This window comes from Ailuropoda melanoleuca, chromosome 15, assembly GCF_002007445.2.
Source record: "Ailuropoda melanoleuca isolate Jingjing chromosome 15, ASM200744v2, whole genome shotgun sequence".
Classification (NCBI taxonomy): Eukaryota; Metazoa; Chordata; class Mammalia; order Carnivora; family Ursidae; genus Ailuropoda; species Ailuropoda melanoleuca.
The window spans coordinates 14,149,301-14,173,878 of record NC_048232.1 but is presented as its reverse complement, the minus strand read 5'-3'; the positions used below and the strand labels follow the sequence as shown (position 1 = coordinate 14,173,878).

Here is a 24,578-nt window from a genome sequence, read left to right as displayed (position 1 = left end):
AGGCAGTGGTCCCTACAGCACATGGCAGCCGAGGAAGCAATTAGAAGAAGGAAGTCCTTGACACTCTAACTAGAAATGGGAAACTGATCTGTTCAACGGCTAGTTGAGTAGTAGCATGAACATTAGACGCCTGTTGCCTAATCTGAAAAATTCTTTCAAGACACTAGAGGTCTGTGTGATGGAACAGGCTTCCAGGCTCTTGGCAGGAAGAGCCCAGCCCGTGCAGTAGCTGCAGCGTTCTGGGAGAAAGGTAGGAAGTTGTCTTAAAATTATTCGGAAAGCAGGGGCGCCTGGGTGGCACAGCGGTTAAGCGTCTGCCTTCGGCTCAGGGCGTGATCCCGGCGTTATGGGATCGAGCCCCACATCAGGCTTTTCAGCTATGAGCCTGCTTCTTCCTCTCCCACTCCGCCTGCTTGTGTTCCCTCTCTCGCTGGCTGTCTCTATCTCTGTCGGTGCCCGACCGGTGGAGGTGTGTGCATTCAAACTCTACCTGTTGTGTATAAAAAGCCCTGTGTCTGTGCACTGTGTTGGTGAAGAGGGTTGCCAATCTTATCAAAAAAGTTTCGATCAGTTGTGCCCTGACTGACACCATCCAGATACACAAACGCAGATTTTTGAGGAAGAGAGATAGACTAATCATTGATCCTATTAAAAGCACTTACCTAGAAAATAATATTTAATTTTCAAAATCCAATTTAAGTATATCCTTACAAAAACATATTTAATGCATCAAGCAAGGTGCACCTATGTAATGAAACCCTAAAGTAGATTAAAAATAATTTTAATTCTATTATGGATATTTAAGGTACATAAGCAAATCACGATTCACCAATAGTGATTTATACTTAAAGGAATCTACCTAATACACCGGTGTTATTCCCTTGGGCTTTAGCCAGGCAGCTCCCACAGCAGTTTGAAAGAAATAGGGCTAAATATCAGTCCTGCAGACAGATCAGTTGCTGGATCTCTGATATTTTGTATATGGCCCCCAAATTTTCTAGATCCATAAACATTGGTAAAAGTAACCATTTACCATTTTAATTGTTTTTAGTAGAAACAAGGCATTGATTACAAATAACTCTTTATAAAAATGCCAGGCATTGGGGGTGGGAAGGAGGTGTTGACACCAAAGGGGCAGAACAAGGGAGTTTGGGGAACAGGGGCTGAGCCCATGATGGAACTTGCTGTGTCTTGATTGTGATGGTGGATACATGGCTGTGTGTATTTCTCCAAACCCAGAGAACTATGCATTACCAAGAGTGACTCTTACTGATTGTAAATGAAAAAGAAAAGGAGAAAGAAAATCTTTATGAAGAATGCTAGAGAGTTGTGTATTCGATGTGGGGCTTCAATTTGGTTTTGTGGTCATCACTATGAGCATGTTATCTTTAAGCTCCTGGACGATGGGAAGGTCTGATGTAACAGTAACTGGCTGCATAGGGAAACACATATAACCTTAGGCTGCTGCCTCTAAATAAGGGGAAACAATCGGTCAGATGATCAGGCAGGACCTTCTTTATCATTCTTTGACTAAAGGATTATATGTTCAGAGAATGTTTGGCAAGAGAACTGTAGCTGAAAACATGGTGAGTAAGAATAAGTCTTTCCAATGAAGCATCATACTTGTGTAATATTATCCTTACTGAAATTCAGGCATGGGACCCTCATTGGTAGTCTTTAAACTAAGGAGACGTCATTGCAAACACTTACTGTAGTTGTCACAATCAGCGGAACTACCCTCAGGGCATGTACACATTAACATTCGTTCAATTTTATTCCTTACCTCTGATATCTAACATGAGGACACAGATTTGTATATGATATTGCAAAAGCCTCTGCAGGCATCTGCCCTGCTTTCCAGGAAATGTAGAAATTAGAGAGGCACACACCATTGCTACAGAGACAGGTTTATGCAGGGCCACGCACAGCCCCCCTCATGCACAGCGTCTCCCCATAGGTGTAGGGGATGAAGCCAACTCCCCCTAGTCAGGTTATGGCTCCATGTCACACGTATCTCTGTTGTTATCCCCTATGATTCGTCCAGGTGTCTCCAGCTTGCCACACCGCTTACACAACTTACGCCTTTAGCACGATATGTCGCAGCACTGGGTGTCTCTCAAACGTGTATTACATATACACACATGTCCCTGCTGTCCCTGGGCCCATGACCTCAACCATCCAGAGCATCTTCTGTCCCAGTAATGCTTTTCAAGTACTTCTGGTTTCTTTCTTCCTGCCATTCCCAATGGGAAATACGTTTTAGACCTTAATTCTGAAGTTGTTGCCAATCCTTTTTAGAAGAAAGGAGGCATAAATACTAAAAAAGTAATGTTTTTAAGTATCCTCAGTATGAGTAGTCAAGCCAATTATGGCCTAATCACTATGGGAAAATGGTTTTGTTTAATGTTAAGTGAAAAACATAAAATTCAAAATTATATCTAGACCTTTCAAAGAGTATAGGAAGAGATATGTGATGAGAGGCTGGCTTTGGGACATGTGATTAAAATCAGATTTTTCTTCTTCTTTTTTTTTAATGCTTTTTTTTTTTTACTTCATTTTCAAAACCATGCACAAGTATTGATTTATGATCAGGGAAAAGAGTGGTAAAAATAAACATGCAAAAATTTCTAAATGAAGTTATCGAGTTCACTGAAGGGTTGTGAAGATTGAGTATATAGATGGTAGAGTAGCTTAAAAATGCACTATTTTTGTATGGGTACTTATGTTTCCAAATTTTGAAGACCAAGGATGTTTTCGGTAACAATTGTAGGTGTAAAAATAAGAAGATGCAGAAGTATTGCCTGGTTCATTTTCGACAGGTCCTGATTCAATAGAAATATAGACTTGATGGTCTGCCATGACAATTTCTAGAGCACTGTACAAGGAGGGGCTGCTCGGGGAGGCAGACCACTGTACGGATCCTACCAATTCAAATGCGAACTTCACCTGGAAACACCCTCACGGACATCTCCAGAAACAACGTTCAGTCAAATATCTTAAGTCAGTCAAGTTGACACATAAAATTAACCATCATACCCCTCTCTAAGACTCACAATGCATGTTTACCTAGGAAGGGCACTGAGATTTCATGAACTGAGGAAACCCACTGGGTTCATAGGAGAGAACATTTATTGGCAGTCACCATTTATCTTCACATTTCTTGGGCCAAAACATACCCAGGTATTACTGTAGTAACAAATGAGTCCAAATCCCTGGTTTCAAACAACCCAGGTGTATTGCTTGCTCACATTGTATGTTTAATATGAGTTGGTAAGGGGGCTCTGTTTGTTCAAGTCACTCAAGGATCCAGGCCAATGGAGGTTTCTTATTGACGTGTGCTTTCAAGATCACCTCAACTGTAAAGGCAGGTGGAAAACTGCACATCGTCTGTGAAAGCTTCTGCCTAGAATTGACATTTACCACTTCTCCTCACATTTGGTAGGCCAAAGCAGGCCAACTTATTTCACACTTTTTTTTTATCCACACCTAACAAAATTGTATCTATAGCCTTTAAAAAAAGATCAGATAAGAAATGCAATAAAAGCAGTTGTCTTTGAAAAATGTGATTAAAACTCGTTTTTCTTCTGTCCCTAATGGATGTATTTTGTAGGACATATTTTGGGGACACTGAAATGGTTCTTTGGGACTATAGTCCCAACCCTCACACTCAGGGTAGAGAGCGGATACATGCAAGGAAATGAAGGTGTTTCTGTCAGCAGATACAAAGATATGAGCAAAACTTTATGCCAAAAATCAGTCCTTAACCTGATGCACTTGAATTCCATTCTCTACCACAAATATTGTCTGGGAAGACTGAATGCCCTTCATCCTTTCAATCAGGCTCCTTGGGGGACATGCTATTCAATCATAATGTCTTTATCCCCCCAACGCACCTTTCAGTAAATTTTAACCTACCTTACTTATGAAAATATTATCTTAAGGCAACAATGGAGTTGAAATTAAGGCTTCATGTTAGCAAACAATAAAATCAAATTTCAGTGACCAGAGGACTGTTAGTAACTTTCAACAAGCAGATACTATTCTAAACAGTTCTGAACAGAGCTCAAAGCCTTACTGACTCTTGAGGGGTTTACAGTGTATAGCCTGTGACAGACAAACTGAGAAAAATGAAGGCAAGACCAAAGGAACAAAGATGGTGTGTGTGTGCACACCCATATATTTATTTTAGATTGGGTGTGTATTCTTTTCCTGGTGCTGCTGTAACAAATTACCACACACTTAGTGACTTTAAACCACACAAACTGATTCTCTTCCCGTTTTGGAGGCCAACTGAAAATAGGTCTGACTGAACTAAAATCAAGGTGTTGGCAGAGTTGTATTCCTGCTGGACGCTCTGAGGGAAGAATCTACTTCCTTGCTCTTTCCAGTTTCCAGAGATTTGCCCACATTCCTTGGTTCATAGCCCTCCTGCATTTTCAAAACCAGCAATGTCAGGCTGAGTCATTCTCCCACTGTCATGTAGCTTGCCTTCCTTTCCTGCCTCCATCTTCCACTCTAAAGGATCCTTGTTACAGGCGCCTGTGTGGCTCAGTTAGTTAAGTATCTAACTTCAGTTCAGGTCATGATCCCAGGGTCCTGGAATCAAGTCCCGTGTCAGGCTCCCTGCTAGGAGACTGCTTCTCCCTCTGCTCCTCCCCCCTGCTCATTTCTCTATCTCAAAGTTAAATAAATAAAATATTTTTTAAAAAGAAGAAAAGAAAATATCCTTGTTATGACAGTGGTCCCACCTGGATAATCTCCTTACCTTAAGGTCAGCTGATTAGTAACCTTAATTCCCATTTGCCATGCCACCTAAAATATTTACAGGTTTGGGGGTGGTTAAGATGTAAACATTTTGGGGGGCTATTATTTTGCTTACTACAGGTGGTTAGAGTTTTATTGAGGAGGTGGTCTGTCTGAGCAAGGATCTTAATTGAGTGAGGGAGGGAAAGAAGCAGTATTGAGGGTTGTGTAGTGTTCCAGCTTGCAATGAACTCATTGTTGAAATATGAAGATGAACATGTCCTTGGGAGATGGAGGCCACTGGGCTGGACTGAAGTAAGTCAGGGAAAGAGTGCAGAAAATGAAGCTGGAGAGCCAAATATATAGGCAAGACCATAAAGGCCAGGGTCAGGGCTTTGGATATTATTCAAGGAGTGATGGGCAGCCACTGGGAGTTTTGAGTAGACAAGCAAGATAATTTGAATTATATTTTCCCAAGGATCAGTTTAACAGACTGTAGACAAGCAAGGAGACAAGATGGAAGACTATCTCCATTGTCCACTGACAGACAAGTATGGTTAGGGTTGGGTGATAGCAGTAGGGGGTTGAAAAATGGTTGGCTCTGGGGTTCATTTGAAAGTACACGTGGTAGAATTTCATTATGGATCAGGTGAAAGGTGTGGAAGAAAGAGAGAATTTTGACCTGAGTAATGGAGGAATGGGACAGAGACAGGGAATAATAGGGAAGGAGCAAGTCTTGGAAAAAAATACTAGGAGTCAAATTCAGACAGGTGAAATTTGAGCTGCTTATTGGACATCCAGGCGAAGCCATATGGGAAGGTGGATCAGTAAAGTTGGAGCTCAAGCAAGAGACTTGGATCCCAAGACTGAGATTTGAAAGTCATGAGTATGTGGATGATATTTAGGACCACACCTTGGGGAGTGAGTATGGTGGGAGAAGGGGGAAGCAAAGCACAGCCAAGAAAAGAGAGAAGAGCACGAGAAGGGAGAGATCATGGCTGCAACTGAGTTCTGGGGCACTCCGACATTTGGAGAATATTGGAGAATTGAGGAGGATGTGTAACAAGCACCGAGAAGGAGGGCCATTGTTGTCGAAGTCATGAAGCCAGTGAAGCAAGTCTTGTGAGGCGGAGTGAAGTGAGGATGGAAATGGGAACATTTGCTTTGGCAACAGGAGGTTATTGCTGATAATCAAAAGTGGTTGCAGTGGAGTTTTTGAGAGAGAAAATGAGAGGACTGATGGGGATAGCAAGGACCAAGGACTTTTACTATACATGGGATCAGAGAAATGTAGTCGTCGAGAAGATATTCCAGCATGTGTGCAGTCTATTAGGAAGCAGCCCATGGAGAGGGAGGCAACAGTGACTGAAAGAGAAGGGGACCTGCAGGAACAAAGTGCTGCGAAGATGAAAAAGGGTGTGTGCGACTCTTACACAGATGGAGGGGCACAGGGGCAGCTCTTCCTCAGTGACAGGACACGGCACAGTGAGGGCACCAGTGAGAGAGTTTGGTGGGTCTGGAGACAGGAGGAGGAAAATGACCCTTTCTCATGTCTTGCATTTTCTCCGTGAAATAAGCAGCTAGGTTAGCAGCTGAGCATGAGAAGGTAGCTAAAGGTTAGGAGAATGAGCACGTGTGAAGAGTAGTCCCCAGGGTGGAATGAACTGAGTAGTGAAGTCGTGGGATTGATTAGCAGGCAGTGTGTAGGGACCATGCAATTTTATTTTATTTTATTTTTGTTAATCCTTTTATTTAAAAAAAATTTTTTTAAGCAGAGAGAAAGAAAGAGAGAGTGAGCACAAGCAGGGGGAGTGTCAGGGAGAGGCAGGCAGAGAGAGAAGCAGGCTCCCTGCTGAGCAAGGAGCCCGATGTGGGACTCGATCCCAGCACCTTAGAATAATGACCTGAGCCAAAGGCAGACGCTTAGCCAGCTGAGCTACCCAGGTGTCCCTGGGACTGTGCAAATTTATAAATCTGAATCTATTTGTGAAAGGATTAATTTTTGCCTCTGCCCGCCTTATGGTGTGGTTCTACTCACTTGGGATAGAATGTAAGCCTCCCAGAGAATAATTCCATCTTGAGTGTTAATCTTCCATGAGGATATGCTGCAGACACAGAAGATTTGAATTCTGAAATGCCTATTTTATGTGCCATTGGGAATGGAGAGTCTTTTTTTTTAACCACAAAATGAACCATTTTGTTAAATGAATGGTTGGGATCCTTTTTACTACATCTTCCGGCAACAGAGATGAGATCCCAAGGGAAATGCAAGCATATGACAGGAGTTAGTGTAAATACATTTGCAAGCACTATTGGGAGGCAAGTTTATACAGCCTTCATCCTGAAACCCAATCATATCCTGTATTTAAAAGCATTGCTTTGAGGTCATATTGAAGAGATTTATGTCATTTAATCTGCTTCCTGAGATTCCCATGCTGAGAGGTTTTCATTACTTCTTGAAGCGAATAAATTGTTGGGCACTAAACAGAAGAGTGCTGTGCTCCTGCCAACCTGAAGTGACACAGAAGCTACATTGAGACCTGTCACTTCCCCAGCTGTATCTATGGCCAAGACACTGGAGAGCAAGTAATTACTCCAAGTGTGAGAAAATCTAGAGCTGAGAGAAAGTCTGAGGAATTCAAGGAGCTCAAAGAAAATCACTGTGCTTGGGAACAAAGTGATGACACTGGCGAGGTAAGGGCGGCATGGGAACTCTGGCTTCAGGATAGAGAATGAATTTGTAAGCGGCAAATCAGGGGGAAGGGAGACCCGTCAGGACGTTGTTGCAGAAACAGAGGCTAAAGAAATGGGGGTCACAACTAGGGAAGTGGCAACAGGTATGGAAGGAAATGGATAGACTTGAGAGGGCTTCAGAGAGAAGAATCAACAGGAACTGACTAGCGAATGGAACTTGGGGGTGCAGCATTGCTGACTGCCAAGCATGCATGCCAAGCTCCTGGCTTGGTTCCTGGGGCCACCATTTTACTAGGTATAGAGAGCAAACAAGACAGACGTACTCTCTGACCTTGCGATATTCAAGTCCAAAGGACAGAAGCATCAGTGCCTGGCAGCGGTAGTCTGGGACAAAGTGCTGTAAAAGCAGAGAGTGAAGAAGGTTTTAGGTGTGCAGAAGAAGGGCTCCTGTCCCTGTCTGGAGGAGGACTTGTGTGTCTCAGGGACAGCTGTTCAGAGAGGGCATCATTAAAGGTCAGAAGTGAAGAGTGATGTGTGTGTGTGTGTATGTGTGTGTGCATGGATGTGCCTATGTGAGCTGTGTGTCTGTCCCAGGCACGGGTCAGTTGAAAGAGAAAGCTGTCCTAGTCAGCATGGATGAGTATAGTGTGGCGGAGCAGATGAGGTCAAAGGTGATGTCTCTCTACAACTGAGCTGTAACCAGCTCTGCCTTTCAGACTTTCATGTCATACCAGGGGAGTTTTTGTTTTGTTTTATTTTGTTTTTAATCTGATCTGCCAGAGGTGCTTTACCATTTCCCTTTGGAGAGATGAGTTTTTCATTTATTAACATTTCCTCCCCTAGATGCATCATGTGAATTAGCAGAACACCCACCCAGAAAATCACTTGCATCGTACCAACAAAAGTCCATATGTATTTCCAGAACAAACCTTACATATGACCTGAGTTAACTGGCATATGAAAAATATTTTAAATGATATTATATGATGTAGAAAACTCATTTGTATTATTACTAAACAAATGTCTGAAGAACACTGGCTAGGCACTATTGGTTGTTAAAAAATCAGGTCGGGAATATGATCTTTACTCTTGGCAAGACAAAACAGATGTGGAAATAATTGTAACAGAAAATTTGCAGGAAAACTACATAATATTATGTATGGAAACAAACATTTAAATAGTGATATGAAAATAATAATTTAAAATAAAGCTTTCATGATTTCCAGAAAAGAAATGTCTTAGACTAGAGGAATGAGCTACAAGCCTCTTCAACTCTGAATGGTTGGATGGGCTTACCAAACTTAACAGCTACTATGTCCAGGGAGTAGGATTCCAAAGACCTTCCACTTAGTACCTTACAAAATTCTTCATATAAGTTTCATTACTTTATATTGTTTGAATTTTTAAAAACAGAAATCTGAAAGAATTTCAATTTGAAAAGAGTTTTTGGCCCTACATTTTAAAACAGGTGTTGTTTTTTTTTATCACAGATATATTTTATTTAAGAGTTTAGTTTACAAATCATTTTGCTATTTAAATGTAATGTGTGGTGCCCATTTGTATTCATTCCATTATTTTATTTATTTGTTTGCTCATTTATTTATATTTGATAAATTTAACATGTTAAAATTTATAAACTTAAAGTTTATTACTTTTATACATTTATATATACACATTTATATATGATTGCCAATGAAGCAATATTTATCACATTTTGTCATTATAGTATAGTAGTATTAACTAGATTCATTACACTGTGCATTAGATCTCTATGGTTTATTTACTACTCATTACAAGTTTGTGCTGTTAAACACCATCATTCTTGTCCTCCCTCCCCTTAAACCTCTGGTAGCCACCATTCTACTCTTTATAAAGCAGGGTTTTAAAGAAGTGGTTTGGATTAGTTGGCAAACAAGGAAGAATGGAATTTTGCAAGAGAAACATCATATATAAAGTCTAGGAATGAGACTCAATAGGGAGCAGAAAGGAAGTTACCTGAATGGAATGAAATTCCATATCTGGACATCAGGTGTGAGGTTCCAGACCTATGCTGTGGAGGGCAGGGCATTTGGATTTGATCTACTAGGTAAAGACAGGAAAGCTATTTTCGTGTGTCTGTGTATAAGTCTATGCATACACACACATATTTGCATATTGTGTACACATATGATACAAAGAAGTCTATAAATAAATGTATAGACCATTCATTTAATCAAAATAACACATTTTGTCCATCAACAGATGAATGGATAAAGATGTGGCATATATATGCACTGAAATATTATTCAACCATTAAAAAGGAGAAAGCCCTATCATTTGTGGCAACATGGACAGAACCTGAGGGCCTTGCACTAAGTGTAGTAAGACAGAGAAAGACAAATGCTGTATCATCTCACTTACATGTGAACTCCAAGAGAAAACTACAGCAACAAAAAGAACAAACAAAGAGATCCGATCTGTGGTTACCAGAGGTGGGGGGGAATTGGAGGAAAGTGGTCAAAAGGTACAAGCTTTCAGTTATAAGATAAACAAGTCCTGGGGATGGAATGTACACATAACCATGGCTAACACTGCCGTATAGTATACATGGAAGGAGCTGGAGTAAGTCCTAAGAGTTCTCAACAGCAGGGGGAAAAAAATTCTTTTTTTTTTTTTGTATCTGTATGAGAGAAAAATAGATGTTTACTAAACTTACTATTGTAATCATTTTATTATATGTGTGTGTGTATGTGTGTGTGTGTGTGTGTATATATATATATGTCAAATCAGGATGCTGTATACCTTAAACTTATACAGTGCTGTATGGCAAGTATATCACAATAAAACTGGGCACAGGGGAGGAATAACATTACAATTTACAATTACAATTCAATTTCTTACATGTTACATGGAAAAAATGCATTTGCGGTATTTCCTCAAATACTTGAAAACTCACACTAAGATGACCAAGAGTTTGAAGCCTACAGAGCTGTTCTTTAATGGTTTTTAATAGTGGTTTTAGGGTATCGGGAATCACACATTTGGAAGTGTAATTTCCCAGGGCATAAAAATCAACGCAGGTTCTTTCCTTGGATTTGTTTCATTCTGACAAGGAGCTCTCCCACCACGGCTGTATGATTTTGAATTTTACAAAGGCGTAATCCCTGTTCTCAGATATGTAGTTTCAGTTTAAGTGAAACTTTTACAGGATACGTTGATTATGGGAAAGATTACAAACAAAAGTTCGAAGATCTCTTTTTACCCCTTTCCTGATTAAAAATGTCTGGACAGCTCCTGCAACAACTTTAAGAAAATCCCTGAGGCCGTGCACTTAAAGTGATGACTGAAGGTATAAGGAAGCTTACTGTGTTCCAGCCTGTGGTTGAGGACTTATCTATAAATAGCTTTCAGGAGTCCCCCCATCTACCAAAATGTTCTGCTGCACCTGTGTCAGTTTCAGCTTTTCCCTTCTCTCCCCCGTGGTGATCTATCTTCACTTCTTGTAATTCCTCCCATTTGACTAAGCTAAACGATTAGAAAAATCTGCTTGGAGCCCATATGTGCACCATATTCTACACTCCCTCATTCCTGCTCTGAAATGAATATTCTCGTGAAAAAGGAACCAAAAGTTAGTAGGCTTGCCACCCCCTGGGATTTGTACCCAGATTGCCCAGAGACTGAAGCTTCCGATTTAAGAGAGGTGGCTTCAAAGCCCAGAAATGTAGGACAAGCCAAATCAATTTGATGGCTGCCAACCATCTAAATTTTCCAGGTTGGCCTACAAATCTTTTGATTTTTCGTTAGGGTGTTTTGGTTTTTTCCCCCAGATCAGTTTATTTTAATTTGTTTTAGGATTTTATTTTTTTAAGTAATTTCTACACCCAACATGGGGCTTGAACTCACAACCCTGAGATCAAGAGTCACATGCTCTACCCACTAAGCCAACTGTGCAGCCCCCAGATCATATTTGAAATGAAGGTGAGATCATACTAACCAATATCCTAGACAAACTTCTGAATAAATTAGATGGGGGCTTGGTCATTCATCCAACAAACTCTTACGGAGGGCATACTATGTTCCAGGCACCGTCCTTAAAGTGGGAAATACAGAGGTGAAGCAGAGAATTAATGCGTCTGCTCATGGGATTTACATATATTCTGAAGGAGACAGACAGTAAGCATGCAAACCAACAAATAAGATCATCTCAGATCATCTCAGATAGTGCTCAGCCATGTGAAAAACTGTGGCAGCAGGAACAGCAAACGAAATGAGAAGACAGCAAAAGCTGAGCATGTTGAAGGGACAGGAAATCAATGTGTCTGCAGCTTAACAAGCCTGGGCAGTTGGAGGGGTTCATGCTGGAAAGGCAGGCAGGGGCCAGATCATGTCAGGAGTTAATCACAGCAGAGGTAGAATTACAATTCTCCAAGAATACAGATGGATAGGTCAGTAGCTGGTGCTGGGACAACTGGCCTTTTGTATTGAAAATAAGTAAGATAATCTGCGCCACATCACATAAAAAACCAAATTCCAAATGAACAACAATCCCATAAACGAAGTTAAAAGACGAGCAAAAATCAGGGGAAGATATTTGCAACATATATGTGGGGCAAGAATCAATACCCAGAATATATGTCGAATTCTTAGAAATCAATAAAACAAATCACCAAACAAGAGAATGAACAAAGGATATGAACTGGAAATTCACAGAAGAAAAAGGTGTGTGGGTCATAAATAGAAAAAGATGATCACTTTGCTAATAATCAAGGAAATGCCAATGAAGATAGCACCAAAGGGGGTACCAGCCATCTGGATGGGCAAAAACTTACAAACCTACAAGGACAAGAGCTGCTGGCCCCTCTTTGGTGCACTGCTGGTGTGCATGGGAAGTTTAGCTACACTGGCACGGCTGAGAAAGCAGATATGGTGACTCTGTATGACCCACAACGTCATCTCTAATCTGGTGCCAGAGAGACAGTCGTCCACATGTGTAGATGGCAATGGATATAAGGATGTAGTAGAAAGAAAAGAAAAAACCCAAATGTTCACACGTAGGTGGAATGGATAATTAAAATGGAGATTGAGTAGGATACAATGCTGAGCAAGAATTGAAAAGAATGATCTAGGAGTGCCTGGGTGGCTTAGTCGGTTAAGCATCCGACTTTTGATTTTGGCTCAGGTCATGTTCACAGCATCGTGAAATCAAGCCCCACATTGGGTTTCATGCTCAGTGGGGAGTCTGCTTGGGATTCTCTCTCTCCCTCTTCCCTTGCTCCTCCCCCTGCTCTCGCATGCTTAATCTCCCTCCTTCTCTCTCTCAAATAATTTTTTTTTAAAAAAAGAATGAGCTAAATCTGTCTATGCATCTATCTATCTATCCATCTATCTATCTAAACACAGGTATCTCTCACAAAGATAAAATCAAATGTCAAACACCAGCACAGACTACTATTTACAGATAATGTAGTACAATTTTTTCCCAGCTAAAAGGAACACACAAAAGAATACTCAATAAGAAATTGTTGGCAAACTACAACTAAATCTGACCCACCACCTGTTTCTGTATGGCCTGTAAGCTAAGAGTAGTTTTCACATTTTATAATGGTTGGAAAAATTTTGTAAAAGGATAACATTTAATAGCACATGAAAATTATATAAATTTCAAATTTCTGTGTCCGTACACAAAGTTTACTTGGAACACAGTGAAGGCCATTCTTTTACATACTGTCTATGGCTGTTTCCATGACAAGAGCAGGGAGGAGTAGCTGCTACAAAGACCATAGAGAGTGTGAAACCTAAAGTATGTCTTTTCTCTTATTTACAGAAAAAAAAATTGCAGACTGCTGTTCTATATTATTCATGGACATTATGTTTTAAATGGCCAGGAGTATACACATCAAATTCATGATGGTGGATACCTCTGGAGAAGGAAAAGAGGGGAATGGAGCTGGGGATATTTGTCAAAGGATACTGTCATGTTTGCTAATGGGAAGAAGCTTAATTGTCAATTCTGCTTGGTGGGAATATAAGTGTTTGTTATATTAAGTCCTTGTACCTTTTTCTACTTTCTTGAAGCCTTGGAAGAGCTAACAAAGAAAAATATATTTTGTAGACACTATTCTGAATCAGTGTATACAAGTCTGTCACGTATATTTTAACAGATGGATAGTAGTCTATTTCATAGATAACAGAAATTTCTGTTTGAATCCCTTGGATATAAATATTTAAGTTCCAGTTTTGCTATCAAAACCAGGATGGCAAATATCTTCATCTTGCATCTTAAAGCATTTGTGTAATTATTTCCATAGAACCAAATCCTAGAAGTTGAATTCTTAGGCTAAAAAAAAAAAATGTACATTTAGGGACACCTGGGTGGTTCAGTCAGTTAAGCATCTGACTCTTGGTTTCAGCTCAGGTCCTGATCTCAGGGTCCTGAGATCAAGCCATGAGTCGGGCTCTGTGCTCAGCCTGGAGTCAGCTTGAGATTCTCTCTCCCTTTTCCTCTGCCCCCCGCACACGTACTCTCTCTCTCTCTCTCCCTCTCTAAAATAAGTAAATAAATCTATAAAAAAAATTACATTTAAAACTTTGGTATATGTTGCCAAATGGCCTTCCAGAATACTATGTTGAGTTATAGTCTTGCAAATAGAATGAATATTAATATTTTTTGCTGAACTGATAGGTGACAAGTGTTAAGCCATTATTGTTTTAACTTAAAGCTCAGCACCTCTCCATGAATTTACAGGCTTTTTAATTTCTTCTTCACTCTGCAATGCCTATTCAAGTCCTTAGAACTTTCTCCTGTACAATGTTAGTCTTTTATTGATTCAGGAGATTTTTTACATATTAAATATATTGATCCTTCCCTTGAAAAAAGTTTCACCTGGATTTTCATTTATTTACTAATTTTGTTAATAGTCTTTTGCTGCTTAGAAAGATTTAAATCACATGCAATCGCTATAAAACTTTTCTCTAGTTTATGGCTTTATTTTCTCCATAGTTGGTGATACGCCAAGGAGAGAACTGTTCAGGTGACTAACAGTCTCCACCATCTCCGAGAACCACTGGCCCTTCCAAGAGTTCTCTGGGGTTGACAAAGCACTTAGGGTAACCAGTGCCTTCCTTCTGCTATAGATGCACATTTCTCTATCCTAATTGCTTTGACTCCTGTCGTCAGTGCATCAGTAGGAGTTTGGTCAGAAAAACCAAAACCACTTTGAGTATTACAACTCGGAGGGAGTTGCATACAGAGACCAAGAGAGAGGCCATTGGAAAGACTGGGGCTGTGAAGGTCAGGAAGGTCACTGCCTGCAGGTGAAGAAATATGGAAGTTCAGGACTTGATCTCTGCTGCCTGATGCACAAAAAGTGATTATTATCAAGGGATGCTTGAGAGCTGCACAAAGAACATCACATCTGTCATTGCTGATGTGCGTGCATGCCCGCAACTGCCACCAGAACATAATGGCTTCTCCGTCTTCTCTTTCCAGGCCTCCCATAAGCCTCTTATTCAACCAGAGTCTTACTTGTAAGCGTGTCTAGGAAATTTATGTTCCAGGCTTTCAGCCCTCTGCCATAGAGTGGAGGGCTCTGCAGGATAGAAACCGTGCTGAGTATTTACAGATATTACCTGGGTGGTGTTGTCAGTAAAGATCAAATCAAATCAAATCAGACACATTGTCCTTGCATGGGAGGTTTCTTGAGCACCTGTGTGACAGATAGCACAGAGCCTTGTGTTGGGGTATTTGGCATGAAAGAATCTTGTTCAGAAAAGGAAGATGGGAAATCGGGAAATTTCACTTCCATAGTCAAGCCCAAGTATATTTCGCTCATTTGAAATGTTATGAAACTACGATATTAGATTTAAAGTCAGAGAACTTACAGAAATAATAAACCAGAATTTGGAAAGGTGGTTTGTCCACTTCAAAGATAAAGGAATGGATGACACATCAAGATTGAAGCTCATCGCAGTAAATGGAGACCGAGGACAGTGGAAGTCTCTCTTGGTATCCTTGGATTGCGTGTGGAATTAGTGGAATTAGTGAAGTCCATTCACTTGTATTCTTGGTCCAGAAGAAATTCATTGCTGCAAAACAACCCACAGATGCACTTTTAATCCAGTTACTACACAGTTCAGCCTCAGAACAGCAGAAAAGATGCCTCAGAAGTCACAAAAGCCAAGTCACATCATTTTCTCTAGCAAAACAAGGTCAGTTTGGAAATAGCTTCTGTCTTTTCCCAGAATCCATTTCCTACCTCCCAGCAACGTGCTTTTCTTAAGTCCTTTTGGGATCTCCTTTAAGGATATTTGAAATTTTGGAGGTGCTGGTCTTTTCATGGTTTTTTTTAGCAGATTGGAAATCTCAAAGCCACTGTGTAATATTTCTCCTTGTAATCAATCACAGCCACATCACTAATTTTGAGAGGTGTTACTAATTTCACTGCTGAGTACCAAAAGTCACCAATAATAAATAACATATTATATGTGTGTGTGTGAGATCCTTTCCAATTTGTGGTCTTAGGTTGAGTTTCCAAGTTTCTAAGTAAGAGATATTTGTAAAGTGTTTGGACTTTCCATTATATGGCTACATGATTTCTGTAGTGTACAGCTTCTCAGCTTATTTAGAAAGCACCTTCAATTTTATCTCATGTGATTGTCATGACTTTGATCACCTGTGAAAGAGGAAAGGGGGAAGGTATTCTCAGCCTCATTTTACAGAAGAAATCAAAACTCCGAAGATTAAAAAAATTGTCCCCAATCACCAGTTAATAGTGACAAGATTCTTGGTTGCTGAGTTCTACAATCTTCCAAAGTGCCTACATGTAAATAGAAATGTTTATATTTCACCTTTATGCTGTAATCTGTAAAATGCTCTAGTTCTTTGCTAGTTGTGTGCATTTTGGGTAAGGATGTAGAGAACCTGTTTTTTTAAAAAGCTCAGAAATAACAAAAGTGTAAGGTTTTTAAGAAGGAAATTCATGATTTTCTACTACCATGTAAAATGTAAAGTTTAGATTAAGATTGAGTATACATAATTTGTAAAAGTCTGTAATCATATGTAAACTCAATTTAATGTTAATTACATGTATATTTTGGCCTTACTTAATAGGAGTTAAAAGTTCATTTTGTAATGCACTTATTACAGAGTCAAGGAAGAAAAATGAAATGCATACCAAAGGAAACACATACAAATAAAATACCTTGGTACAAATGTCTTTTGAAATTCATTAGCTATTACTGACAAAGCTCCAGTTAGAACCATGCGGTTAGAACCACATGGGATATATGTTGACTGGGAATCAACAGTGAAAGAAAAGATATCTGCTTTTTATTAAGACCTGTAGTGTGCTACAATTGGGTTGAGTTTCCACCCGATGGCCCCCCTTATTCTGACATCTGCAAAGTGTATATAAAATTGCGTTAAGGTGTTATTTTCTGTGGCTGCATGGAAACATGTTACTCAGTTAAAAACCAAGACCTTGGAGTCCTTCACAATCATTCCTGCTAACTCATGCCAAGAAACTTGTGCTTCTCTGACCAGGGAGATTCCTATGTGTTTCCCTATTGGAAAAGATTTGGAATTCCTTAGGTCAGTTATAAATATTTGGTCTTCGATCTTTAATAAATCAATGACAAACGTGTAGATTCAAGACCAGAGAGTCCGCATCAAGTTTACAATACAGTTATCTCTGCAAACATAAGTTGTAAAAAAAAAAATGCTTCTTGTAAATTAAGTTATGAAATGTCATGTTCAAATGTGTATTTTTGTTTGATATTTTTCTAAATAAAAAGTCTTGGTTGGAACCTCCCCCTCCATGTATGAATTTTTTCAAGTATTTTGAATGGACACATTCATTTTTACGTATTATATCTGGCTGCCACATTTTATAAATTATTAACAAGTCCATGTCCTCCTTGTCAGACAACAGGAAGATCAGAGTTAATGGAACCAAGGAACCTATAGAATTTAAATCGAATCAGTGGTTTGGAGCAACAGTGAAAGCTCACAAAGGGGAAGTTGTGGTGAGTATGAATTATGGGGATGCTTTGGAATAATACATACTCTGAAATGTTTTAAGGCTCATATTTATAAAAATACTTTCATGTAAGGACATGCCAGAGTTTTAATGATAAATTTATCAGCATTCTAAAAATAAACTTAGTGCTTAAAATTCAAGAATCTATTCTAGTGTTTAAAGTTATAGGACACAAATCTTGTTTGCCACATCAGTGAGATATTTTCAAATATTTCAAAAACAAGGAAGATAGAAAAATAAAAGCTAAATATTAAGGAGGTAAATATTTTATTGCTTAAGATTGATTTAAAGGACTGATTATAAATTGACCAGAGAAATACGACTGCCATTCGGATTCTTTAAAAGTTTATCTACTGCGGTGTCATTGATCATTTTTAAAACGAAAAGGAGGTTTTCTTTGAAAATATAACTACTAACTAGGTGGTTCTCTGAGTACATTAATACTTTTTAAAGTAAAAAAATCTCATTCCCAGGTAGATATCATTCAGCTTTAAAATGCTATGAGTTTATAATTCTATTCTCCTATTATTTAAGTAATGATACATGTTTAAGTTATTGAGAAATAAATGACTGTATTAGGCTGATCTGGAAATTCTTTGGGGGGAGAATTTTTTAAACCGTTGGCTTTAATTTCCTTACAACAATAAAGCAATAACTTTGCTTTTAGGATTTGTTTAAAGCTGCCTGAATTATGATTTAAAAAGAATAAGTATCTAAAGGAACTGCCTTGCTTTATTTGGTCTGTGGTTAACCCCCCAAGGAGGTTTTGACATAAACAGGTAATGTATAAAATACAGAGAGCCCTCTCCAGTTACAAATCCAGAATTTACAGTATGGTCCCTATAGAACTGTACTTGCATTAATACAGGTTTCACATTCCAGAACTGGTAAAAACTTTTTTTTTTATCCCTTAGTGGTGTATGACATGTGAATTGCTTTGGAAAGCTAATTCCATCTAATAACTATTTGGGGTTAAAATAATCTTTTGGGTACTATATTGTACTCAAAGTCTTGAAAATTTATCTGTCACATGTTGTGCATTTATCCAATGCTGTAAAAGCCCTCAGAATCACTGAAAATGGAATCATATTCCATGTTCATAATAAAAATGGTCAATTCGGGGGTGTGCTTGCATTTTCAAAATTACGTGAAAGGAAATAAGATAATATTAAGTAGGGGCGCCTGTGTAGCTCAGTAGTTAAGTGTCTGCCTTCGGCTCAGGGAGTGATCCCAGGGTCCTGGGATCAAGCCCTGCATTGGGCTCCCTGCTCTGCTGGGAGCCTGCTTCTTCCTCTCCCACTCCCCCTGCTTGTGTTTCCTCTCTCGCTGGCTGTCTTTCTGTCAAATAAATAAATAAAATCTTAAAAAAAAAGATTAAGTATATTTCAAGTTAACTTTTTCCTTTGAGCACTGAAACTTAGCAGGATAATGGAAGTTCCATTAACTCTGACTACTGAGGAGCTTACCAGCATCTTGGAAGCCAATTAATTCACTCCCTAATTTAACATAGCTTGTCACGAATTTAGGTACCTTAGCCAATAAGCTAAATCCGATCACTGTATGAGGAAACTATGTCAAGAAAATATTGTCTTTGATGTGTCACAGGCCTGTGCTCCTCTATATCACTGGAGAACTCTTAAACCAACGCCAGAAAAGGACCCGGTCGGCACTTGCTACGTAGCAATCCAGAATTTCAGTGCATATGCGGAGTACTCTCCTTGTCGGAACAGTAAGTGATTTTATTCCTTAAAACTGTAATTTCGCTCAAGAGCATTTCTGTCGTAGATGGTGCAGGCAAAGTCAGAACACTACCAATAAGGAAAAAGAGATGGGAGTAAAGGTTATGGACAGTCTTTTGGGATGCCTTGCTGTGACATGGGGGCCAAGACAGAATTCTGTTGATCCTCTTCCATGTTATAGAAAATTTCTTTTAGATATTTTGCAGTAGAATTGCCTGGTTCCTTATTTTAGGCCTTAAGTTCTCAGTTGCTGTTCAAAACTCACACAGTGATCTGAAGAATTCTGACCACCCACTGCACTTTTTTTTTTTTTAAAGATTTTATTTATTTATTTGACAGAGATAGAGACAGCCAGCGAGAGAGGGAACACAAGCAGGGGGAGTGGGAGAGGAAGAAGCAGGCTCATAGCAGAGGAGCCTGACGTGGGGCTCGATCCCATAACGCCGGGATCACGCCCTGAGCCCTCGACGCTTAACCGCTGCGCCACCCAGGCGCCCCACCCACTGCACTTTTTAACGGCAGGAGTGGTCTTAGCTAGCTAGTGTGCTTGGAGCTGGGAACACTCTGATATCAGCTTTCGGTCCAGCCTGTGTTTGGTGTTTTGTTTTGTTTTTTAGAGAAAGAGAGAGCAATGAGTGGGAGGGAGGGGCAGAGGGAGAGGGAGATAGAGAATCTTAAGCAGGCTCTACACCCAGCACAGAGCCCAACATGGACCTTGATCTCACAACCTTGAGATCACAACCTGAGCTGAAATCAAGAGTTGGACGCTTAACCGACTGAGTCCCCCAGACGTCCTGCAGCCTGTGTTCTTGACAGCTATTTCTTTCTTTGGCAGCTGTGTGCTCTGGTTATATGCATGATACACTTCTCTCCTTTAGGTGTTTAATCCCCATTTTTTTACATTTAGAGTGTAAGTCTCATCTGGCCATTCTAGAGATCTTCCAGCAAAAGCAAGCCTGTGAGTGCCATCTTTGTGGCACTGCTATTTAATCACTTCTTAGTGGAACACCCACAGATTTGGGACAGCATTTCCAATTGGTTGATCTACTCAGTCTTTTTGTGAATTCTTCCAGTTTTCTATGTGTCATGTTGGTCATTGGGATTTATCAGAATGCAACCAATGGATTTTCATTCATATTCTTGATGGTTTGCAAAACCACACTGAGGAAAGAAATGTCATTAGAAAGAACATTCCAGTAACTGATTTCAGGAAATTGATTTTTTAACAACCCAATCCCAAATTAGATTTTCAAAACTGTAAGTAAAATTTCACCATTTTGTGTGAATATTTTTTAAATTCAAGATTAATTTTGGCAACATAATGAACACATATCAGAAATAAAACAATGAAGATAAAGAATGGATCAGTGGTATCAGAGGGTTAATAAAGAAGCCACTAAGATTTAATCTAAAGATCAAAGTGGAACAGCTAACTCGGATGGTTTGGGGGGAAGATTTTGACAAAGAGAAGATTATGACTTTTGTTTAAAAATATTGAAATAAATTAGCCATTTCCTCACATCATGACACATGTCAGCTGAATGAATAATCTGTGAAATTAAGATTTTATTTTAAAAGGCTTTAAAACAGAGGTTCCTTGTTGATAATGAGACTCGATTATGTATCTACTCAACACACTGAACACTAATTATTCTATGTTTGGGGAATAAAGCACAGAACAAGAGAAAATAAAACCCAGTCTTTAAGAAACTTACATTCTAGTGGGGGAGACAGACGACAAACACGGAAGTGTTCAGATCTAACGATTCTATATCTGGGTATAGACCCAAAGGAAATGAAATCAGTATCTCAAAAAGATATCTGCACCACCTCCCCTCCCTGTTCCTAGCAGCATTGCACACATTAGGCAAGACGTGGAAACAATCTAAGTGTCCATCGGTGGATGAATGGATAATGAAGATGTTGTATATATGTACAATGGAATGTAATTTAGCCATAAAAAGAAGGAAATCCTGCCATTTATGATAACATGGATGGACCTTGAAAGCATTATGCTAAGGAAAAGAAGTCAGCGAGAGAAAGACAAATCCCAAAGAAAAATACCACTTATATGCAAAACCGAACAAAAGCAAAACCAAAAATCCCCCCAAACTCAGATACAGAAAACAGATTGGTGGTTGCCAGAGGTAGGGGGGTGGGGAGATGAGTGAAACTGGTGAAGGTGGTCAAAGGGTACAGCATCCAGTTATAAGATAAAGACGTCCAGGGGCTATAAAGTCCAGCAGGGTGACATAGTCAGGAATACTGTATTGTATATTTGAAAGTTGCCAAGAGAGTAGATCTTAAAGGTTCTCATCATAAGAAAAAAATTTATAATGATCTGTAGTGATGGGTGTTAACTAGACACTGTGCTGATCATTTTGTAGTAAATACACAGAGCAAATCATGATGTTATACACTGGACTAATAATATGTTTTATGTCAATTATATATAAGTGAAAAGATTTTTTTTTTAAGAATAAATTCGTAATATAAAGTCAGATAGCAAAAAGTGTTACAAAGAAAAAATACAACAAGGCAAGTGGGTAGGGAGTGACATGCCCTGCCTGGGTGGGGAGAGGAGCTTTGAGACAGGACCATGAGAGGGGCTCTCTTGGAAAATGGCTGTTGGAGAGGGCAAGGGGGAGCTTCCCAGACACAGGCAACAGCCAAAAGAGGCATATTTTGAGTCATGTCCCACTCAGAGTGTTGTGTTCCTTGGTTCAGTGTGAGGCCGTTGCTATTACATTAAAGAAAAAAGTCAGGTAGAGAGATAAATAAAGCCCTGAATTTACTTAGAAAACTAACGGTAGAGCTGACATTTAACGCGGAACGTGTTTCATCAATTCTGTTCGTGTCATATTGCTCATGATTTGCTAACAAGCCTTCCCCAGCACAGTAAACTCATACAGCTGAAACGATGAGCTTCACAGTCCTCTTGCCTTGGTGATATATCATCCTCTTCCGACCCACATAGAGGGTGATCTTTAATAAAACTTGTCACTGCCTCTTGTTCTGCCTTTTTGACTGGGTGCCTCTGTGATGAAAGAATTCAAGTTAAAATACACCACATGGCACTTAGATATGAGTCTGAGCCTTTATCTGAAAATAAGAATTATATGGGGCGCCTGGGTGGCACAGCGGTTAAGCGTCTGCCTTCGGCTCAGGGCGTGATCCCAGCGTTATGGGATCGCCCCATATCAGGCTCTTCCACTATGAGCCTGCTTCTTCCTCTCCCACTCCCCCTGCTTGTGTTCCCTCTCTCGCTGGCTGTCTCTATCTCTGTCGAATAAATAAATAAAATCTTAAAAAAAAAAAAAGAATTATAGCAGCCTTGTGTCTTGAGTGACACGGGCACATTATGATGCCAATTTACTTACTGTTTATCTTCCTAAATAAAAGAACAGCGTAACAAAGGTAAAAATGGAGTTTATGTTGAATTGCAGAATAGCTAAATAAACTGCCAAGAATTCTTTCAACTCTGATACACAGCTATAGTTTTCATATTCCTCGTGGTCACTCTCTTACTACAAATACTTCTTCCTCCTTAAATTCACCCAAGGAGCAGACTCGGGAGGGTACAGTTCATTAACACAAAGCCAGCTTGTTCAGGAGCAGATGGTCAATCTCACAGAAGGAACATCAGCAATATTATTTTCAAAAGAGAATTTAAAGAACTCTCTCATGCTTGTTCCATACCACAAACATACCCCACTGATACGTTAAGCAACATGGGAACTTGTCTGCTCATTCATATTCATGACGTGCCTACAGCTCTTATGATCATTCCTAATTCAGGGGAGGATTATTTATATGTGGTCTCCCAACCAACAGTAGTGAGTGATCAGCATGATGCTCTGGATTCCTGAGTTCATCCTGGGACATAATTGTAAAGTTTACAGACGCTCCAAAGTTCCAGGAGGATAGATTTTCTTAGGTCCCATGAACTGTAACTCTAAGAGAAAAAAATTACCTCACATTCTCTTATAACCACTGTTTCCAATAAACATTAGAAGTTCATCATTTTCTCGATGAGTTTCATAAAAAATTAGTGTTTTCTCTTAATTTTTTCAGTTTCCTGTTTTGAAGCAAAATAATTTCATAGAATGGTCTTATTTTCTTCCTTTTTGAATAATTTACAATATTAAAAATGAAAGAAAGACTTGGTTTTAAAAAGGATTTCTAACGAGGTTTGTACATGAGAAAAACACATTTCTAAATATACTCAAGATCACACATATATGTTTACATAATCATAGGTCAGGTATTCATATGGAAATATTTATACACATGAACTTCCAGAAGGCTGGTACCCAGACATTGGAGGTTATACAGATGAACCTTTAGGGAACTTTAGAGCATTTGGCACTACAAACCACAAAATACAGTTTAAAATATGGAAGAAATTTCATAAAAATACAGTGTAAAATGTTGTACACTTAAAAATTACAAAGGGTAAGTCTCATGTTAAATGTTTTTACCACAAAAAAACAAACAAACAAGGGGACACAAGAATTTTTTTGTAGGTGATAGAAATCCTTATTACTTTGAGTTTGATGATGGTTTCATGGATGTATGCCTATGTCCAAACTCATCAAAATGCATATATTAAAATAGACATTTTTTGTATATTAAGTATACCTGAATAAAGCTAGGGAAAACAAAATAAAACCTTAGCTTTAAAAAAGAAACCCCAAAAGGCATTAATGGACATTTGAATTATAAACAGGTATTATCATAAAAAAATACAGTGTTTGTGATAGAACAGTGTATTAAAATGTACAGGGAGCTTCTGGAGAGGAATGGATGATGACAATGCTAAAAATAGCTAAGGACTAACCAAGGGAAAGAAAAAAGAGAAGGCATTCTAGAAAAAGCTAGAAAGGCCAGATCTGTCAAAAGGCACAGGAACAGGCACAGGAACAGGCACACCTAGTCTATAAATTTTTCCAATGATGATGTCCATTTTCTCTCCTGCTCTTATTTTAGTTTCCATTCAGGAATATCCTTGATAAAAAAGGAGTAATTACTTGCATGTTCATATCAAATTACATAATGATTGAGATTCCCCCCACTAAACTACATTTTGATTTTACGTTAAGCACTTTAGAAGCTGTAGACATTATAAGTCACAATTCCTAATGTCTTAGAGACTTTTTATAACAATCCCCTGGGAATCCACAGGTTGACCTCCCCCTAATTTTTAAAATGGTGTGGTAAGGACCTATTGGACAGTTAGTGAATTATATTGGAAAGAGTACAAAATAAGCCATTACTAGAAGGCTTTCTCTTTTGCAAACACTGATATTCCAGTGTGCCTGTGTGGTTCATTGTGACCAGAAATACAATTTCCAAATGTGCCTGACTAATGATAATAGAATAATTT

The 24,578-nt window shown here is 39.1% G+C and overlaps 1 protein-coding gene across 2 annotated transcripts in view; it reads left to right on the top strand.

Moving 5' to 3' along the window:
* Window positions 1-24,578, top strand: part of ITGA8 (integrin subunit alpha 8) — a 179,765-nt gene that overhangs the window by 6,924 nt on the left and 148,263 nt on the right. For both annotated transcript variants that reach the window (XM_034643803.1, XM_002926627.4), the window contains exons 3-4: window positions 17,339-17,439; window positions 19,059-19,182. In XM_034643803.1, coding sequence (XP_034499694.1) covers window positions 17,339-17,439; window positions 19,059-19,182 — 225 coding nt within the window. The remainder of the gene's footprint in view (window positions 1-17,338; window positions 17,440-19,058; window positions 19,183-24,578) is intronic.